Source organism: Schistocerca gregaria, chromosome 3 (assembly GCF_023897955.1).
Source record: "Schistocerca gregaria isolate iqSchGreg1 chromosome 3, iqSchGreg1.2, whole genome shotgun sequence".
Classification (NCBI taxonomy): Eukaryota; Metazoa; Arthropoda; class Insecta; order Orthoptera; family Acrididae; genus Schistocerca; species Schistocerca gregaria.
In genome coordinates, this window is record NC_064922.1 from 516,843,461 (window position 1) to 516,864,470 (window position 21,010).

Sequence of the window (21,010 nt, forward strand, 5' to 3'; positions counted from 1 at the left end):
AAATACACACACAATGTGTGGATTTAGCTCACAGGTAACTTTGCAAGGACAAAATCGCCACATATGATTACTTTGTAAAATTTGCTGACTTCAGTCTACTGTAGTTTGTTGAGTCTGTCAGTTTGAGATACATTTTTTCCGTACCCTGTAGTCAGTGACCGAGCTGCTGCACATCCCTGCAGTGTCAGCTGTAATCTGAAATTAAAAGAGTTGCGAAGAACCGAGCGGAGCGTTGAAGCAGACGTGTGGCTGTCGCCAGGTGTTGGTGGGCGTGGTCTTCCTGGTGATCGGAGGCCTCAACATCAACAAGGAGAGGGACAGGCGAGCCGCGGACATCCTGAACGACATCAGCCTTGTGCTCGTCTTCATCGTCAGCGTCATCAACGTCATCATCTCCGGTTTCGGCATGGAGGACTCTTCCCAGTTGTTCGCCGAGGGGATGGTCTAGCGCTGAAGTAAGAAACACGCGTGCTACGCGATGCCTAGCGACAGTATCTGGAATACGTGCACGCTTTTAATGCATCGCTTTGAACGGAGCTCACTGATGCTGCATGGGCGTTCATGTTAAGGCGCGTGGCAGAGGCGGTATGTCTACACATCTGGTACATCATTCACAGGGTGTAGGAAGACTACGAAAAGTCATCTTCACTAGGATGTCGCTAACGGAACAATAAAGCACATTCCGTATTGCCACAAAGCTGAGTAATGAGTAGAGTGATGCAGTAACAATCACAGCTAATCCTCTTTCAAAATAACTTTTTTTTTACGAAAAGAGATAAAACTTTTCTGATCCACTAGTTCCGAGGATACCTTTGAGCTTACGAGAAGAGAATTTTTCATCCAGATAGGATAGCGATCTCTTGCGAAACCTGGAATCTGAAGGACAAGCATTTCTTTCCATGAGTCGCAAAAATCTCCCTTCCCTCTACCCCGTCAATTCCACTCCTGAAGGAATGCGATTCCCAGATACTAAGACAAGTGCATGGGAGCAGGGTTTGGCGGAAGACTTGTTAATTATGCGAGCAGAGGCACTTCCCAAGAATCTGACCCGTTACAAAGATAACTTCAACATAGTTTACGAATGGAAAAGCAAGACTGATCGTTTTGAACTGACAGCAGTGTCGAATCTGCGATTAAAATAACGACGAATACGAAGAACTAACTGGTTCTAGTAAACACAAAAGGAGTTTCTAGAAGCTTGAAGAGCTTTATATCAACATTGTTTACGAATGGAAAAGCAAGACTGGTCGTTTTGAACAGGCAGTAGTGCCGAATCTGTGATTAAAATAATTATGAATACGAAGAACTAACTGGTTGTAGTAAACACAAAAGAAGTTTCTAGAAGCTTGAAGAGCTTTATTTTGCACTCCAGGTCATGAAGCATTCACTTACTAAGAAGCTACATATACTTTACAGTATCAGACAGTAAGACAGGAGAGACGCAATTACCTAAAACCGCAGATAGTGGCATTCAGGTAACTCTTAGCGTCAAATGGGCACAGAGATATTAACCAATGGGTATCAGAGGGCTTCGAGTATAAACATGCCACACTCATTTCCCTTGGTCAAGAATTATTGTGCTAAGCGATGGTTGCACCCAGAAGCGAAAGCAAAAGGATTATTTCCTTATCTGTCTCGTCAGCGTTGTTCCGAAGCGATAGGACTCGCATTGTGTTTCAACGTCCGCTAATTGTTTCCATCCAGTGCATCTTCAAGATGTATGACTGTGATACCGGTACTCGCATTTTTATCGAGTTCATCCGTCCACCATTTCTTTGGTCATTTCATGGTATTCACTCATTCGTATTGAGCTTCTAAGCAAGCTTGATCACTGTGCTCTGTACTGCTCTATGTATTCGTACACGCCCACGGCATCTAAAGCGGCAGTCTCGCATTTTCTCCATAGTTGGTTTCACATTTAACTGCTGTTTTATGGTGCTTATATCTGTCAAAGTCACTTCCCGATTCATGCAAAAATACATGGGAAGCTGCCTGTCGCATGAAATGTCAAAAATTCATTATAAAAATGTAATATTTCTCCCGTTCCTGATACAAATGTTAACCATACGACGCAATCGATTGCAATCAGATTGCCTCCAGACCATGATAGGAAAATGACAGCATTTAATCGAATATTGACGTGTGATTATTACAAGAAACATTCGTAATGTATAAACAAGGTTTGAATTACATTAGGTCAATCGATCTGACCTGGAACCTTAAAAGAAGACAATCTAATAATGTACAAAGAAATGGATGTCAGATGATATATATATATATATATATATATATATATATATATATATATATATATATATCACATAACGTATAACATTCGACTACTGAGGAACCAAACATTCTGGAGCTATAAGGCTTTTTAGGTTTATCTAACAACTCAAATATCGCAATCGAAAAAACATTTGTTGTGAATTGGAATCGGATTAAATACTTGAAAAATATTTTTGCTTTTTGCTCCAGGAATTCATAAATGTTATCAGACCTTATCCTAAGTAAGGTAGAGCGTAAAGCACGCTATACAATAGCGCTCATTCATATTTGACGGTGTTACTTTATTACAGCTTAAATCGCAAGACTTTTCTAGGCAGCAAATTTCAGCGAGGACAGGGTGCATAGGACTGTTGGTGCTGTCTGTGGCATTTCTCCCTTTCCGGAGGTTTATTTTAGTGTTGTACAGCCAGTGTAGTGAATAGGTGTAAATGCCCTTGTGCTTTGCGATATGCATAACTGTGTCCAGAACTAGCACTCAACAAAATGGTTCAAATGGCTCTGAGCACTATCGGACTTAACTTCTGAGGTCACCAGTCCCCTAGAACTTAGAACCACTTAAACCTAACTAACCTAAGGACATCACACACATCCATGCCTGAGGCAGGATTCGAACCTGCGACCGTAGCGGTCACGCGGTTCCAGACTGAAGCGTCTAGAACCGCTCGGTCACAGAGGCCGGCAGCACTCATCAGAGAAATTACATCAAAGGAATATTTTTTTTACGTATGCGCTAGAAATCGAAATCGTCAATCTTTTATTGCCCTCCACTCACATTCTCGAGCGTGTCTAAACACGCACCTCCTATGGTTAGTATTTCGATAAATAATTATCTGCATAAAATAAAAATAAAAATTACCATTCCCGATGTGATATGTCTGAAGAGGGCAGTATTTGTGACATATTTCGGCCCTCAGTCCTTCTCTTGTCTGTGATCGCAGATAGGTACTCCGTGTCTTCCGCAATCCATTGTGATGACTTAGACTGGATTTTGCGGGGAAGAGTGTCTTAATTAGATCTGTATTACACAGTAAAAGAGCTTTGCCAAAGATGTTGAAGAAAAGTGGCGAAATGGTGTTCTTTCGTAATACGGGAGTATTATGCAACACATCTCTCCAGTTTCCTTAGCGAGCAAGGAAATAAGAAGAACTGCAACATTCACGAGATGATTATTTCGTAATACGTTTTACGAACGCTAGAGTATGTCCTTGGATTTTATTAAAGATTTGTCAAATATTTTTGACGGTATAATGCCAGCCTTAATGTTCTGTGGACGTTGTTGGTATTAAAGCACTAGTTTGCTAGTATTTGACGAATTTTGACAGAACAGCTGATCGCTAAAGTTCTAGACGCTTCAGTCTGGAACCGCGCGACCGCTACGGTCGCAGGTTCGAATCCTGCCTCGGGCATGGATGTGTGTGATGTTCTTAGGTTAGTTAGGTTTAAGTAGTTATAAGTTCTAGGGGACTGATGACCTGAGATGTTAAGTCTCATAGTGCTCAGAGCCATGTGAACCATTTTTTTGATCGCTGAAGCTGCGCCACTGTTTAGATTTCAGACACGGCAGTCTAAACTCGGCATCATCGCTCGAGGCGCAAACTGAATCGGCCGGCTTCTTTGTTTGCTGTGTAACTCGCTCACATTGCGTGAGCCTTGGCTTGAGTCAGTCAGGGGGTCGAGCCCCCCGCTGCCGCTCACATCCGGAAGGCACACCGCCGTTCCAAGGCAAACTGGTCGGGCCTGCCCTGTGACTAACTGCAACTTGTCCGATAGTTCCGCCAGCACAGACCGAAGAGCCGTGGCATTGCACCCGCGTCCAGTCTGACTCACAGCCAGTCTTGCAACTGAGTTGGTGGATGTCCTGAGTCATCCGTATAGATTCATTTTGCAACCTCAGCAGCTACAAGGCGTCATGAGTAGCCGCACCCCCCGCCCTCTCTCCCTGAAAAGACCACTCAGCAATTTTTTTACACATATTTGGAAAAAAATAATTATTTGCAAGTATGTTCAATAAAAATGAAGCCTTATTGTTGACGAATAAGATGTGATGCAAGAACTACATGGGTTAAACGTTTAGAACAATGATTCGTGACGAATTTAAGATTTCCGAAGGTTTATCATGTGTCAGAAATTAATTTGCTCTAGAACAGCAATAAAATATACAACAGTACGTAAGCAAGGCCTACTTTCAGTGATCTTAAGACAGCAGATGTCTGAACAAAGAAGTCAGTGACCAGTGGCACATCATACTAGGGGTGGACAGACATATGGGAACACCAAAAACACAAAGCATTACGATCCCTAATAAGGTACAGGAGAGCTGTTAGAATTCAGAACAGCTTCCTGCCTGAGAATGGATAAATACAGGTCCTATATGGTTTTAAAGGGAATATTATAGTATTCTTCCTGGAAAAAGTGGTAGGAGTTTATGATGATGGAGTTGGATAGTGACCGTGCGCTCTTCTTTCCAAAGTGGACAACAAAGGCTCAATAATATTGAGACCTTGTGAACCTTGTGACTGTGGCGGCTAGGGGAGATGCCACAATTAATACTTATGCTCACAAAACTGGTCTCGGACAATGTGAACTGTGTGAATAGTGCTCTATTGTCTTGGAACACAGCATCACCATTGGGGAACAAACATAAACCCTGACAGAAATATGACATTGGAGAGCACCCATGGGGCCCATGGAATATCAAGATACGGCTGCCACGGTACCCCTGCCATGTTCCATTTGTGGGACATAAGCTTGGCCAAATGCTGAAACAGTTTGCAACAAGACCCACATGACCAAATGAACTTCTCCCATTGCATCATGGTTCAGCTTTCATGATTTCTGTGTCAAATCTTTCTGTTATGGGCATTTTCATCACTGATGAATGGTTTTGAAATTCCAACTTGCCCATTAGTTCCCAGCTTCTGGAGTCGTGTTGTCTTGATGCTGACATGCTTTACGATTGCTTCATTCAGTTCTGCAGTGAGTTTTCCAGCTGTCGTCCTCTTATTTTTTGTCACAATCCTCTCCAATGACTGTCTGCCAAGATCACTCAACATGCACATTCATCTGCATTGTGATTTAGTGGATGAAGTCTTTTCACTTTCCCTGTATATGGTTTATGGTGCCTCTTCAAACACGAAACACTTAAGCCACGTTGGTTAGTGAAGCACCAACCATACAAACACCAACAATTTGTCCACATTCTAAGTCACTTAGCTCTGACATAATGCACTCACAACTACACAGGACACTGTTCTGACCATGACTGACACCTGCCAGTAATGAGGAGCTTGCACAAGTACCATTTGTGATCAAATACAACAGCTCAACCTGCAGGCTTGGCTAGCATCTGCATTTATGTATGAAGAGATTTCAGGAATTCAGCTGGTCATCACTAACTTCACTCCATTATATTTTGACTGGATGTCTGCCAGTCATTGAAGAAGTCTTTGAAGGCTCACCTGCAAATGACTGCAGATGTCCAGTCGAAATATTGTGGAGTGAACTTTATAATGACTGGCTGCAATCCTCAAAACTTGTAAAACATTTAATTCACCAAGAAAATTTTGAATTTCATGTTTGTATGTACGCTCAAGCATGCATTTTTTGCAATTTTTCCGTATTTTTGTCCAACCCCTGTATGTTTGCTTACATGAGATTCATCTTAGACAAACAGAGTATATATGACTGTAGGTGCAATGGCTAACAACTCCCATAATATTATTAATCAGCCACAGATGCCTTATTTTGAAATGGTTTTTATTTACACATTAGATCATTGCAACAGAAACTTGGCAGCAGCATAAATACTGGCTTAAGGGGCAGATAAATTACGTAGCCTCTCTACCTTTTTTGTCTTCTTTTTCCTCCACTGTTGTATTTCACTCCAGTCCTCAGTCATCAGAAATTGCAAAAATGGGAAGTTTCAGAGCCATAGCATGTTTGCTTCAGCAACTGTTTGCCTACATTTGACATCCTATAATGCTGTAGCACCAAGAACTCCATTGTTGAAAAATCAGCCTAAGTGGCAGCTGTGTGAACCAAACGCACTGCTGCTACAAAATTCATAAGTAGCGAATTCTTTATGACACTACTTGGACAAAATGACACTGTGGTGACAGTCAAAGACTGAGGGACAGAAGATAGGAACCTTGAGAAAACATGATAATTCTTAAATTGTCATTTTTTTCCCTCAGTCATTTTTTGTGTCCCCAAGATGACTGTCCTCAGTACGGTTGTTCTCACAACCCGTCTTGCACAGTCCTGAGCCATTTCTATATGAGTAGATCATTTTGAAACCTCAGTAGTTACGTGATGTCAGGAATAGGACACACTACAATGTTGTGATGATGACATCAGAGTGAATATATGACTATTTTCGAAGGGAGCTAATGATAACAATGTAAATCTTAAACAGATACATAACAACATAATTTTCTTGTTAATGTTTCTGCTGTGATCTTCAGTACGCATACAGGTTTGTTGAAGATCCTCATGCTAACATACCTTCTACAAGTCCTTAATCTGTGCATTACTGCTGCAACAAGCACCTTTTTGAACTTGTTTATTTTATTTGACCCTTCGTTTCACTCTAAAATTTTAGCTCCCTCTCCCTTCCATCCTCTACCATTCTTTTCAACACATCCCTCCATTACAAAACTGAAGATTCCTTGGTATCTCAGGGTTTGCCCTGTCAACTGTTCCTTTCTATTAGCCAAATTATGTCATACATATTTTTTCTCCACAGTTTCATTTGCTGTCTCTTAAATAGTTATCTGACAAACCCATCCAAGTTTCGGCATTCTTCTGTAGCACTATATTTCAAAAATTCTCCTCTCATCATAACTGTTTATCATCCATGTTTCGCTTCAATACAAGGCTACACTCCAGACATATACCTTTAAAAAAGACTTTCCAACACTTAAATTCATACTCCATATTAATAAGTTTCTCTTTCTCTGAAATGCTGTTTTTGCTATAGACAGTCTGAAATTTTTCTTCTCTTCTTTGGACATCATCATTTATTTTGCTGCTCAAATAACAAAACTCACCTACTATTTTTAATGTCTCATTTCCTAATCTAATTCCCTCAGTATCACCTGATTTAATTCATCTACATTCCATTACCCTCGTTTTATGTTTGTTGAGTTCACCTTATAGACTCTTTTCAAGATGCTATCCATTTCATTCAACTATTTTTCCAAGTTCTTTGCTATTTCTATGATGATTACAATGATGTCAAACCTGAACTAATACCATTTTCGAATTTCTCCCTGGTTTCCTTCATAGGCCTAGGTTGATAATGCAGATATTGAATAACTTCATCAGTAGGCCACAACACTCACTACTTTCTCAACTGCTGCTTCCTATTCGCGTCCTTTGATTCTTATAACAACAGTCTTGTTTCTGTAAAAGTCATACAAAAACTTTCACTTCTAGCATTTTATCTCTTCTACCTTCAGAGTTTCAGAGAGTGTTTTCTAATAAACATTCTCAAAACTAAAACCAAGCTAAATTCTCCATAAACTAAATCCTCTCTAGTTATAATGTGTTCTAAATGAGGTGCTTGTGTCCATTTCAAAAACAGAAATTAGCAAGGAGAATTTCCAAGCGAACATGTTAAATGAATTTATTGTACTCACATATTTCACCTGATAAATATCAAGCAATGTAAGAATTTCTAAGAAATACTTTGGACTCAAAGAGAAGATCTGTTTGGTCATCAAGCAAGAAAATGTCAGCTGTTCAAGAGATTAAACTGTGTATCCCTTCCGAAAAATGCTGTTTTGCTCATACTAAGAAAATTTACCCCCATCTTTAATGATAAATATGCTATTGCTTCTTACCTGCTGTAAGCTGAAGTATGGCTATTAAGTAAACTTAATTATATTTACTCACTTACAGCGTGCTGGATGGCAGCAGGCAGCAGCTTACTATGATTCAATGAAATTATGAGCCCTCAAAGTTGCACAGAAATTTGTTTTTATTTAAATGGAAACCACTTTTAGACCTTAGTAAATTATCAAGCCATCCTGTAGAACATCATATATTGTGTTACAGTTAACATATACAATACTTTAAGTCAATCAAAGTACAAGTACATATGACAATATGATTACACACTACATAAGGGCTACTGTAATGTGTGCACTATGGCTGCATTGCTTGTGTGAGTGGCTAAGTGTAAGGTACTATTTGCTTATGATAGTCCATTGCTGTGAGCAACAAAACAATGTTATGTGAGCACTGAACATCATTAAGTAAACTGAGATAGAGGGTGCTGGAGGGAGTGCACCATGTTTAAACATCAAGCTAAAATGGATATTATGTGTCATCATATGTAGTCTTTATTTTGTAACTTTCTAAAATAAATCAAACAACTTCCTCATGATGCACTCCCTTCAGTGCCCCCTACCTCAGTCTTCCTTACAATGTTCAATGCTCACATGACATTGTCTTGCTGCACACAGCATTGGGCTGTCATATGCAATTAGTTCCTTGCTCTTAGCCACTCACACAAGCAATGTGGCCAGTGTGCACACACTATGGTGGTACTTATGTGGTATGTAGTTATCTTGTCAAACATACTTGTACTTTGACTGACCTTATGTATTGTACATGTTAATTGTAACATGATACACTCTGTTCTACGGGATGGCTTGGTAGTGGACTACAGTCAAAACTGGTTGTCATTTAAATAAAAACAAACTTCTCTGCAACTTTAATGGGCTCTTAATTTCATTGAATAATTATATTTGACTATAGGGAAGGGAAAAGTGAAAAATTGATGTCTCAAATTAATTTTTTAAAATTGAGATGTATCATTGGAAAATTGTAAAACCTTCATGAATTTGCACCTGTCATGGAAGGAAGTAGAAACAAAATTTTGGCATATGTTCATATCCATAGATAATATACTGGGTGATCAAAAAGTCAGTATAAATTTGAAAACTTAATAAACCACAGAATAATGCATATAGAGAGGTAAAAATTGACACACATGCTTGGAATGGCTTGAGGTTTTATTAGAACACAAAAAAAAAACAAAAAAAGTTCACAAAATGTCTGACAGTTGGTGCTGGACAGCAAAACGTCAGTGACAGTGCATGACAATTGTGTATAAAAGGCGCTGTAACGAGAGAGACAATCAGATGCGCCAGCAATCACAGCATGTTGACGTTACCTTAAAAGGTGCTATTAGTGAAGTTGTATTATCAGAATGGGAAATGTGCTAGTTCAGCATTACGATCGTATCGTCATAGGAAGAGGATTAGAATGGGTAAAGGTTTGTTGAAAAATGCAGCTGTGGCGAGAATGCTTTCGAAGTGGGAAGCCACAGGTTTGTTAGACGATAGTCCCCGTAGTGGCGGCCGACCGAGCACAAGGTGTAATGCTGCTGAGACAGTTCAGGAAGAAATTGAGACTATAGCGGGTTCGTCTATGTATGAGGAAGTCAGTGCTCATGCAGTCGCAAGTCGCACCGGCATACCATACACTACTGTTTGGTCGGCACTTAGGCATGCCCTCTGATGCTATCCATACAAAATCCATCAGCAACATGAACTGTTACCTGACGATTTAGTGAAGCGGAAGGCATTTACGATGTGGGAGTTTCAAAAGATGGCGGAAGATGATGATTGGTTGAGTAACGTGTTGTGGACTGATGAAGCTCATTTCATGCTCCGAGGGTCTGTCAACGCCCACAACTGCAGAATTTGGGCTACCAAAAATCCTAAAACTGTCGTGGAAACCTCATTGCATGATGAGAAAGTCACGTCATGGGTTGGATTTACCACATCTACCATTATCGGGCCTTTTTTATTCAAGGAAATGGGTGATTCTGGTTTTGTGACTGCTACCGTGATGGGTGGGAGGTACGCCGATATGTTACAGAATCGCATCATCCCCAGCCTGGCTGATCAACACCTGCTGGAACATACAACGTTTATGCAGGGTGGCATTCCATCCCATATTGCTAGATGTGTGAAAGATCTCTTACGTGCGACATTTGGTGATGATCGTGTGCTCAGCCGCCACTTTCATCATGCTTGGCCTCCCAGGTCACCAGACCTCAGTCTGTGCGATTATTGGCTTTGGGGTTACCAGAAGTCGCATGTGTATCATGATCGACTGACATCTCTAGGGATACTGAAAGACAACATCCGATGCCAATGCCTCACCATAACCCCGAACATGCTGTACAGTGCTGTTCACAACATTATTCTTTGACTACAGCTATTGTTGAAGAATGATGGTGGACATATTGAGCATTTCCTGTAAAGAACACCACCTTTGCTTTGTCTTACTTTGTTATGCTAATTATTGCTATTCTGATCAGATGAAGCGCCATCTGTCAGACATTTTTTTAACTTTTGTATTTTTTTGGTTCTAATAAAACCCCATGTCATTCCAAGCATGTGTGTCAATTTGTAGCTTTCTATCTACATTATTCTGTGATTTATTCAGTTTTCAAATTTATACCGACTTTTTGATCACCCTGTATACACGTCACAAGAAAACCATGTTTCATATTATGAACTACTTTGCTGTACGAAATAAGTGTGGTGAGCTTAACACTTAATTTTTACTGACTCTTGCTGCAACAGTGAATCTGAATACTGGTTAAAGAAGGACAACACTTCCTGATGTTTTGCAAAGTTATATTTATCAGGTCACAAATAAGTTGGTTGCTCTGTTGATTTGGGGGATTAGAGATTAGATTAGTACTTGTTCCATAGATCATGAATACGACACTTCATAATGATGTGGAATATGTCAGGTTAATAAAAGGTGTCAATACAAAATATTACATGACACTTAACATTTTTTTTTTTTTAATGGAGGTTGGGGAAATTACCCACTTACTATATCCAAAAATTCATCTAATGAGTAGAAGGAGTTGCCATTAAGAAATTCTTTTCATTTCCTTTTAAGTGCTATATGGCTATCTGTCAGACTTTTGATGCTATTAGGTAAGTGAGCAAAGACTTTTGTGGCAGCATAATTTACCCCTTTCTGCGTCAAAGTTAGATTTTACCTTGAGTAGTGAAGATCATCCTTTCTCCTCGTGTTGTAGTCATGTACACTGGTATTACTTTTGAATTCATTCAGATTGTTAATAACAAATTTCATAAGTGAATATATATGCATATATATGTGAGGCTACAGGGAAGATCTCTAGCTCTTTAAATAAGTGTCTGCAGGATAATCTTGGATGACAGCAGTGATGTTGTCAGTCCCATCGGATTAGTGGAGAATGGGGAAGGAAGTCAGCCATGCCCTTTCAAAGGAACCATCCCAGTATTTGCCTGAAGCAATTTAGGGAAATCACAGAAAACTTAAATCAGCATGGCCAGATGTGGGTTTGAAGCATCATCCTCCCGAATGAGAGTCCAGGGTGCTAACAATTGTGCCACATTGCTGAGTTCACAAATCAGCTTTCAGCTTTTCATGCTTCCTTCAGATGACAATTGCATGTCACAAACACAGAAAAATGTGATGTGTGATTTACACAGATATTATTTACATTACTTGTACAGAAGATACAAAAAAGCCAGTGTGCTTGCAAAGGAATACCCTAGAGTTTTGTGATATAGAAATAATTACATTTACTAAAAAGGAGGAGTGCCCAAAGTGGTTACGTGGAGATACATTTAAAAACAGATGATAAATAAGATGAATTTCCCATTTGAATCTAGTCTTTGTAACACAAACTTATTTCAACAAAGGGGAAAATGGAAATTGAATCTGATCACTCAATACTAAGCTGTCATTCTGTGTCATGTGTTTGTTGATTTCCAGTAATTCACTGCCAGAAGGGTCATATTTCTGATTTCATAACAGAATGTAAAACTTCACATTCTAGAGAGACGACCAGTCTTTCTCCACTAATATTCCATTTCTCTCACATCCACAATGTCTAATTGCCATTGGTCTGCCTGACTGACCAATATACACTTCCTCACACAGCTTGCAAGTGATTTTATACACTCCATTGTGTGTGAAGGATTGCAGTTTGTCTTCACTATAGAATAAAAATTTTGATATGCTTTTAGTATTATAAGATGCATGTCTTTAGGTGCAAGACTTCCAACTTTTTTGCAAGATTGTCTGAAATGTTGCCAATATATGGGATTTTGCACCAGCTTTTAGCTCCTGAGTGATTGCTTTTGGCCAGTGTACAGAAGTGGCATAATTTTATGCATTTTTTGTAGTATATTAACAATCAAGGCAGAGTTTTAGCCATTTCTGAAAGAAATATGTTTGATGATCGGCAGTTCTGTTTTAAAGACTGATTCATATAATTGAACAGATATCAGGCAATGCACCATCAAATGGAAAGATATATGTTTGTGGTTGCAATATTTTCCTTAAGGTAGACAGGTTTGTAATGGTCATCGATTAAAACTTCAAAAGGAGTTTTGCATCTTGTTCATGGCTTACAGAGTTTGTGGTTCTTTAACCATTAGATTTTTCATTAATATTTTCACTTCAGTAAAAAAAGACATACAGCCAGCAGTATAATGAAGGAAAAAGTAAACCCCCATTTTCAGTGGAGTTCAGTAAAATGTAGTATGATACCCCTTCAGTCACGGATGGGATAATGTAACTTGTATACACTGTTCAGTTTATCAACATGCGTCAAGGTTTAGACCACACATGGCACACTATTGCAAAAGTCATTGTCAGCACAGGAAGTTGTCCCCTGAATTAGCATATATTACAGTGAGGTCAAGCAAATATTCAGTCATTATATTGAGACATAAAACAGAAGTTCTGGCTTACAGTGGTCAACAGCAGTCAAAAACATAAGCTACAGACACTACCTACAAATTGTGGCTTGTAGGAGCTCTGAGGGGACTGCAATGGAACTGCACACTGCCTTTTTGGAGACATCTGGTAGCACAGTACACAATCATCTTCCACTGATAAATGTGGTGTTTAGGCATCCATTTTGAACCACAGTATGAAGGGAACTCATGGAATGGAACCAATGTCAATCATGGCTATGAAGTCTTTTGCAACGGAGTCCTTGCAAAAAAAGTTCTCGGTTTACTTGCCACGTCAAATTTAGATGAAATCCTGAGCTTTTGATGACTACCTTGGGCATCTTCATCAGGGCTAAAACTGACTGCTGTGGACTGGTGAGGCTTCCATTTTTATAATCAGTGGATGGCTTCTCATTGGCTGGATGATGTATGGTGAAAAAGATGCATACGGAGGTGGTGGCCTCTATGCCAATAGATTTTGTTTGCACGCTTTATCCACCATTGCTTGCAGCCACATCCATCGCAACTGGTGGAGAACTGCTAGGAATGTAAGAAGTCTCCCTCTGCACTCTTTCTTTATCAACTGCATGATTCCATGCATTGCTGAGTGCATATCCGAAGTCTCTCTTGAAATTATTTTCACATAGTCTAATTTCAACTGCTTCCCTGATGACAGAGCCCCAATAGTTTGAAGTGTGAGCAAGTATTCTTGTTTCATTGAATGAAATCTTATGTTTATTTAGCAAACTGTGCTCAGCCACTGCTGATTTTTTTAGATTCACTGCATATACTCCCCATTTCTGCACTTGAGATAGGTACAACATGTAGTCAAACAGAGAATGAAGACCTTACTGCATCAGGAAAGCAGACATATCCATGGGCAAGCCAAATGTTGACAATTGGAAATAACAGAGTGCAAATCATTGTCCAGTATGTAGTACACACAGCCACCTGAGCAACTGAAGCTGAGGCAATCTGCTGTAGTCCTTAAATTTGCTGCTGTTGTTTATCCATGTGATCTGGCACTGACAAATTTGTCATACAGTGTGAAGCAGCCTTGCTGTACATATGCATAATTATATCAGTTCACCCATTAATATGTCTGCCAGTATTATAAGAGTAACATGAACTTCCCATCTACTGAATCTTGAAACACTTTTGTTATTGATACCCAAAGTATTACAAGAAAGAAACACAATATAAATTGTGGGAATCAGATATGGGAATAGAATCAAAAAATATAACTACAGTGATATTGATGATAGCATGCATTAGCTCCAGGGGAAACAGTGATAGTTTTCAAGACAGTCACAAGTCACAGAATGAAAAACAAAATTGCTTAAGTATCTAATGTAGCTCAGAAGTAATCAATGTCAAATGGGTTAGAGATTACTGATTGGTGATGTAATCTGGGCAGCAATACATGTGTTGAGTTATCTGGATTTGAGTCAGATCTCCCACTAATGTTTCATAAACTAAGAGGATGTGACACTGTTGATAGATGTTCATCCATTGGATGGGGTCATTATCCTTAATGACTTGCTTGTTAATATTTACAAGAAGTTTCGTACGTGTTGATCATATCATCTTCTCATTTCTGTTCTTTTCTGTTACCATTCTTTAAAACACAGAAATAACATTTACACTGTACAATCATTTAGTGTTGAAATTTACAGTACACAAATACACAATTAAGGTCTTACACTGTAAAACAGGAGAAGTGACTACACCTCACCCTTTCCCTGAAAAACCATGACAATCGTTCAGAAGGTTTGGATTCATAGTAATAATTGGTTAGGTAGCCTAATTAGTAACTGAACTATTCCTCTTGCCTGTCAGGCACACTTAGACATATCTACATCAATCAGATATAATTCTTTAAATTTTCCTTGTGTATTGAATATTCTAAGAGTTTTAAGGATTGCAGCCAGATCATGTAACTTCGTGCCACAGTATTTCAACTGGGTGGTTGCCAACCAAAATATTGTGACAAGAAGTCAACATGATCTGACTGCAATCCCAAAACATCATAGAATATCAATCAGATATTCTGAAGTGCATGTCCACTGTGTGGGTACAGATGCTGTCATGTCCAATTTCAAATTTTTAATATAAATATTGTTAATATTGTAACTGAAGCACAAAGTCTGCCTGAGGCTGTTTGGTAATATTTGTATAATTGTTTTCCAAAATTTCATACAATTTTTTTCCACACATCTCCTTCCATTTTTGGGATTTTTCAGTTTCTGAAAAGTTCAAATGTTTTTCTTTTTGAGAAAATTTTGTGTAGATCTACAATTTAGTAGCATTGGATAGATGTTATTTTAACTTTGTAATTTGGCTCAAATAATCTAAGGTTACAAGTGCAGGTACAACAAAATGTCCCAAAGTCCAATTGGGTAACTATTAAATGCCACATTTCAGTTCATGAAACAGATAAGTATATTGTAAGATTTATGAGGACAGTATAGGCTTGTTTTCTGTGTCTTTAACATGATCAAAATTACTTTCTCAAGAAGATTAAGAGCTATGTTTTGCTTCTTACAAAATACTTACTTCAGTTACATATTAATCTTATTTACTCAAACACACATTCCCTAGTTATGATATGGGAAATAGTTATGGTATTTGCTTGAAAAAAAAAAAAAGTTTCACTACAACTGAATCTTTTGTTCACATAACAACTCCCAAGTCCACTTTTTCCTTAGGGGTTATAGTGCTACATCTAGTTTTAGACTCTGTCATGGAATCATGAAATGAAAACTTGCTACCAGTAGTACAAATTGTTTTCTGTTTAAGTTTCTATAATATGTTTACTTAATAGGGATCTGCCAACAAAAATAGCCCATAGAACTAATCAGAATTTAACAGGGATTCTACATGGCAGTAAAGCCTTGTTCATGTTGAAAGGTTTTATATGATATTAGTCATCAGTGTTATGTAGAGTTGCCTACATTTACATCTACATCTATACTTTGCAAACCATGATGAGATGAATTGCCTCTGTGAACTTGGTGAACATTTAGTAACAGAGATTAGTAGCATATTGTTTTCTTTTCTAATGTATTGTTTTGCTGTGTAGCAAGCTTTACATTCCCAAAAGTTTCATATCTTGTTTTTGGTCTCCAGTCATCAGTTTTTCTTATAGTACAAAGAAGAGGCTGTAATTTTTACCTCTTTTCCTCCTTATTTCTGAAGAATTCCTTTTAATCTCGATTCAGAGTGCCTTTGTCCCATCCTTCCAAGTTCTCTGATTTCTCCTCTGAGAAAGAGACTAGTTTTTAGAAACTTGGTAGCATTTCTTTGCTTAACTATTTAACTATATGCTTCTGTACCAGCTGTATCTCTGAGTGTATACACCACTTCCTTTTCAGTTAATTTCAGCATAATAGTTGTCACAGTATTATGTGCAATTTGCTTACAATCTCTGGTGCTTTGTTTAGTATGGGAACAAGAATGTACTTTTGACAGTGTTTAGATAGCACTACAGTTTCTTAAATATACCTAAACAATATGCAAATTATTCCTGATACTTCCTCCTGATGCCTTTATCAAACTGATTACAAGCACTTTTCGGTGCTTAAATATGTGAGCAACCCCTTCAGGCCCTTTCTGCAGAATGGTCTCTTGTAAGCCAAACTATATTACAGTCCACAAATATGTTGTCCATGACAGCATCTTAGTCTTTACTGCTTTTGACTACCACAAAATATTCACATAGATTAGATTAAATACTTTGTTGAATCCATAGGCTGATAGTGAGGAGATCATTAATAATGTGGAACACATGAGAGGAATGAAAGTACAGTAATTTAGGAGTTAAGATAACAACTCACTGAACAGTGAGTGTGCATGTGTGTGTGTGAGTCAGCTATGTTGTGTGACATGAATACACTGTTTTGGCACAGTGTATTCAGCTGACACAATATAGCTCTACAGGGGTATGTGCATACTCTAGTTAAGGAAAGGATTCATCCAAAAGTCCATGGAATACTTCTATTCCTAACGTTTCATCCAATACTAAGTTGGACAAAATGTTAGGAATAGAAGTATTCCATGGACCACGGCCACATAACCCAGAAGAATTATCAACAACAGTACCATCCGGTCATGAAAGCCTTCATTGTATGATTCATCCAAAAGCTAGCAAAGTTTCCAGTCTTATTTAAATGCCCTTGTTATCTCTACTTCAACTGATTTATATTCAATGAGGAGTTTCCATTTACAATATTACGTAACATATACCAACCAAAGAACTTAAATGCTAATGTTCCTTTCACAGAGCCTAAGTGAAATAGTCACCTAAGATGCAGGAAAATAAATAAATAAAATAAAATAAAAAATAAACTTTTTCATGTGCACACTAATTAAAAGCTTCCCGGAAACATTCAAATGTAAACATACTAAAATGCCCCTGTTGCATGTTTTTTAAGGGCCTTCTAATGACACTGCCCAGTGCTTCAGTATTTCATCATGTGAGTCTTGAGAAAACTGTGGTCTGTGGCTACTGACTTTGTTGGCTACATCAGTCGAGCATGCCTTTGGTGTTCTTGACAGTGATCTTTGATGGAGCCCACTGCCTTTCAAATGTATGTCTTACCACTGGCACAGAATCTGGTATAGCTCAGCCCTCCATAAACTGAGGTCATCTTCCATGCTCTCCAGTAATGCCTATTTTATTGGACATACAGAAGACAGGTTTTGGCCAGTGCTTCTTTTTTTCTTTTTTTTAAAATAAGCGCTCAATTTTTCTTATTAGCATACTGATATGCAATATAAAAGGTATGGCTGGCACTTTTTCTGTAACTTTGTCATCTCCACAGGTAGTATTATGGTTTAAGGGCATGGAGATGTCTAATCTGCCATTCTGAGTAATAATTTTTCTGGAATACTGTTCTGGTATTTCAGTTTCCAGAGGAGACTCTCCACATCTGAGATAGTGATGACGATTCAAGTGTGAAGTAGATATACTAAATTACATTTCTTTTATGAGATGACTTACATGAGATGTTCGGCCGAACTGCTGCAAACTTTCTTTTCTCTTCTTCTACATAGTATGTTGCTAGGTCCAGGAATTTCTTAAGACACTTTCTACTTATTAAAATAAGTAGACATACAAATTTTCATTTCTTTCAATTAATGATGTATATTAAACTGCAGACATATTACAAATCTCACTCTTCACATAAACATATACTGTCTTGTAAGTCTCTTGTGTCTCCAAATGTCAGAAACAAACTAATATACATATAAGATAAAGTTGGCTTAAGACCATGTCTATTTTCAACATGAATCTTAATGCACGTCTTCCCTTCAACAAGGCTAAGACAGGAGTTTTTCTCAAGAGTAGCTTCTCAACTGTTCTCATTATTATAACAATGGCCACTGACACAATTAGCTCAGAATAACATAGAAGCTCCATGGTTCTTCTGTACACTTTCACTAAAACTTCCATGAATAGCCCGACAAGTACTTGTCGTTGCCGTTTGGCTGCTGCATCTACATTCTTCTTGCTACTGAATTTCAAACCTGCACACACAAACATGTAATGCGCTGTAGGTAGGATTCCATCATCCCACACTCACTTCTAAAATGTCATGTGTTCAAGATGATAGAAGGCTGAGTGGTTCTAGAATTTATGCAGAAATTCTTGAAACACTACAATGAACATGCCAGATTTTTAGCACAAATGGCAAAATACTGGTTTCAAAAACACATACTGTAAGCAAACTAAAAAATTAAAATAAAAGGTAGTACTTTTACTGGTTGTGATGGGCTCAACAACTAAGGGCATATTTACTGACAAACTTAAGAACACTCATCTGTAAAACTGGAGATAAGTAAACCAGCTCTGAGTATTTAACTCCTATCAATCTTTCCAGTATTTTTTTGAGAAAGTTACCTATGACAGAATAGTGATTCATTTAACTGAGCAGAAAATTTTGTGACCTTACTGGAGCCTTTGATTGTGTTGCTCACAGAACTAAAGTGTATGACATCCATTTTGTATGGATGGAGTCTTACTTTCATAACAGAAAGCAGAGAGTCTCATTTACAGATTGTGTCACAGGCACAATGCTAACTTTAAAATGGAGGAATATCAAATGTGACTCTGATACTGGGCCCATTCATGTTCTTCACCTACATAAATGATCTACCAAAGACTTCAAAAGATAGTTGTGATGCCACAACTATGCTAATCAAGGAAGCAAAGGCAACCTTGGCAAACACATCTCAGATGATAGCTGAATAGGCCTAGAAGTAGTTCATAGGAAATGTTTCAGGTCTTAAGCTCACGAAGACTCATATTCTGTAACAATATTATGAAAAGGATAGTTGCTATTCGTAATATAATGGAGATGCTGAGTCGCAGATAGGCACAACAAGAAGACTTTCAGAAAGTGAGTTTCTGGCCAACAAAGCCTTCATCAAAAATAACCACACACACACACACACACACACACACACACAGAGTAAATTTAAGTAGGCTAAATATCAGCATTATTAAGTACCATAGTGACAGTTTATTTTTAATATAGCATAGAGATTGTGTACCATTTACTTGTCTTTTGCTAATCTATACATTGATTTGTTCCACACCCCTGAAGGTTCTTCTTCTTAATGGAGTCTACAGAAGACAATGAATGAAGGAATGATTTGTATCTATATTTACATTTATTTTGTTTTTCTACTTGTACAGTACAGTGCATTAGATATTGTACAGGTCAGTGCAAATATATCTTCTTGTTTACATTAATGAATACCTTTTTTAGCTCTGACTAATGATTAAACCATTTCACTTGGAAAATTACACAAATTGGTAGTAATACTTACACAATAATTTTATAAGTGATAAAGAATGTTACGTATACATGTAACATTAATTTTCTTTGGGTCTCAAAGATTTTGGAGGAACTCTTCCAGACTGTAGAAGCAATGCATTAACAGACATTGTTTTGATTCTGCTTTAATTTTTTAAGATCATTTATTACTTTAATTTATATTGGCAACTTATTGTAAATAATTCTGCCATAGTGTGATGTTACTTTTTGACACAAGCTGGTTTTTATTTGGAGCTTGTGAAAATCTGTTTACTGTGTTGCGTTATGTTGATGCAGATTTCCATTTTTGAGGATGACACTAGGATTTGGTACTGCATACTTCTTAATGTACATTGGACTTTTGAAAGTGTAAATACATGGAAGAGGAAGAATATCCATCCTTTTAAATAGTGGTCAGCAGACTTTATTCCTTTCTTTTCCATCCCTGATTCTTAATATCTTTTTTTGCATGCTGAAGAGCTTTAGGCAGGATGGTGAGTTACCCCAGAAACTGATCCCATACTTCGGAATAGAATATATACTAGCATAAGAAAATGTCATTAGACAGTCCTTATAATAACAGTTTCTAAGCACTCTCATTAAACAGCAAATCGTGCTTTGCTTCTCAAATATGCTATCAGAGTGAGTACCCTATCAAAGGTTGTCTTGGAGACAGACATCTAGAAAGTTTTTATTAGCTAAACTTGAAATATCTGTGTCTGATAACTGCATTTTTATATCCTCTTCACTATTTGTCCTGACATTTTGAAAATTTAATGCTACTGTTTTAATTTTATTTATTATTAGTTTATTTGGGCTGAACCAGTTAACAACACAAGTTCATGTCACAGATAGTGTTGTCTGTACATTTCTAGTGTCTTCCCACTGAATAAAATGCTTGTGTCATCTGCAAAATGGATAGTCTATGACACTGTTCTGTTAATGCTAGGTCATTTACATATATCAAAATAGCATGGAACCCAATATTGAGTCCTGCAGTGCACCATGCTTTACTTCTTTATCATCAGAATAGTGTCTGGTGGGTTTATCACCTTTTTGAAACTGTATTTCTACTACTTGCTTGCAGCCAGTAATATATGATCTAAGCCAGTTGTTAGATGTACCTCTGATACC

General features: G+C 37.9%; 1 protein-coding gene across 7 annotated transcripts in view; it reads left to right on the forward strand.

The window, feature by feature from the left end:
• The window catches only part of LOC126355404 (ninjurin-2-like), a 144,164-nt gene that overhangs the window by 117,672 nt on the left and 5,482 nt on the right, over nt 1-21,010 (forward strand). For 2 of the 7 annotated variants that reach the window (XM_050005706.1, XM_050005707.1), the window contains exon 3: nt 260-455. The exons of 4 other annotated variants lie outside the window; for them this stretch is intronic. In XM_050005706.1, the coding sequence (XP_049861663.1) occupies nt 260-448 (189 nt within the window). In that variant the 3' untranslated portion in view covers nt 449-455. Of the gene's footprint in view, nt 1-259; nt 456-21,010 lie in introns of those variants that run through there. One more of the 7 variants, XM_050005705.1, reaches the window with a different exon arrangement.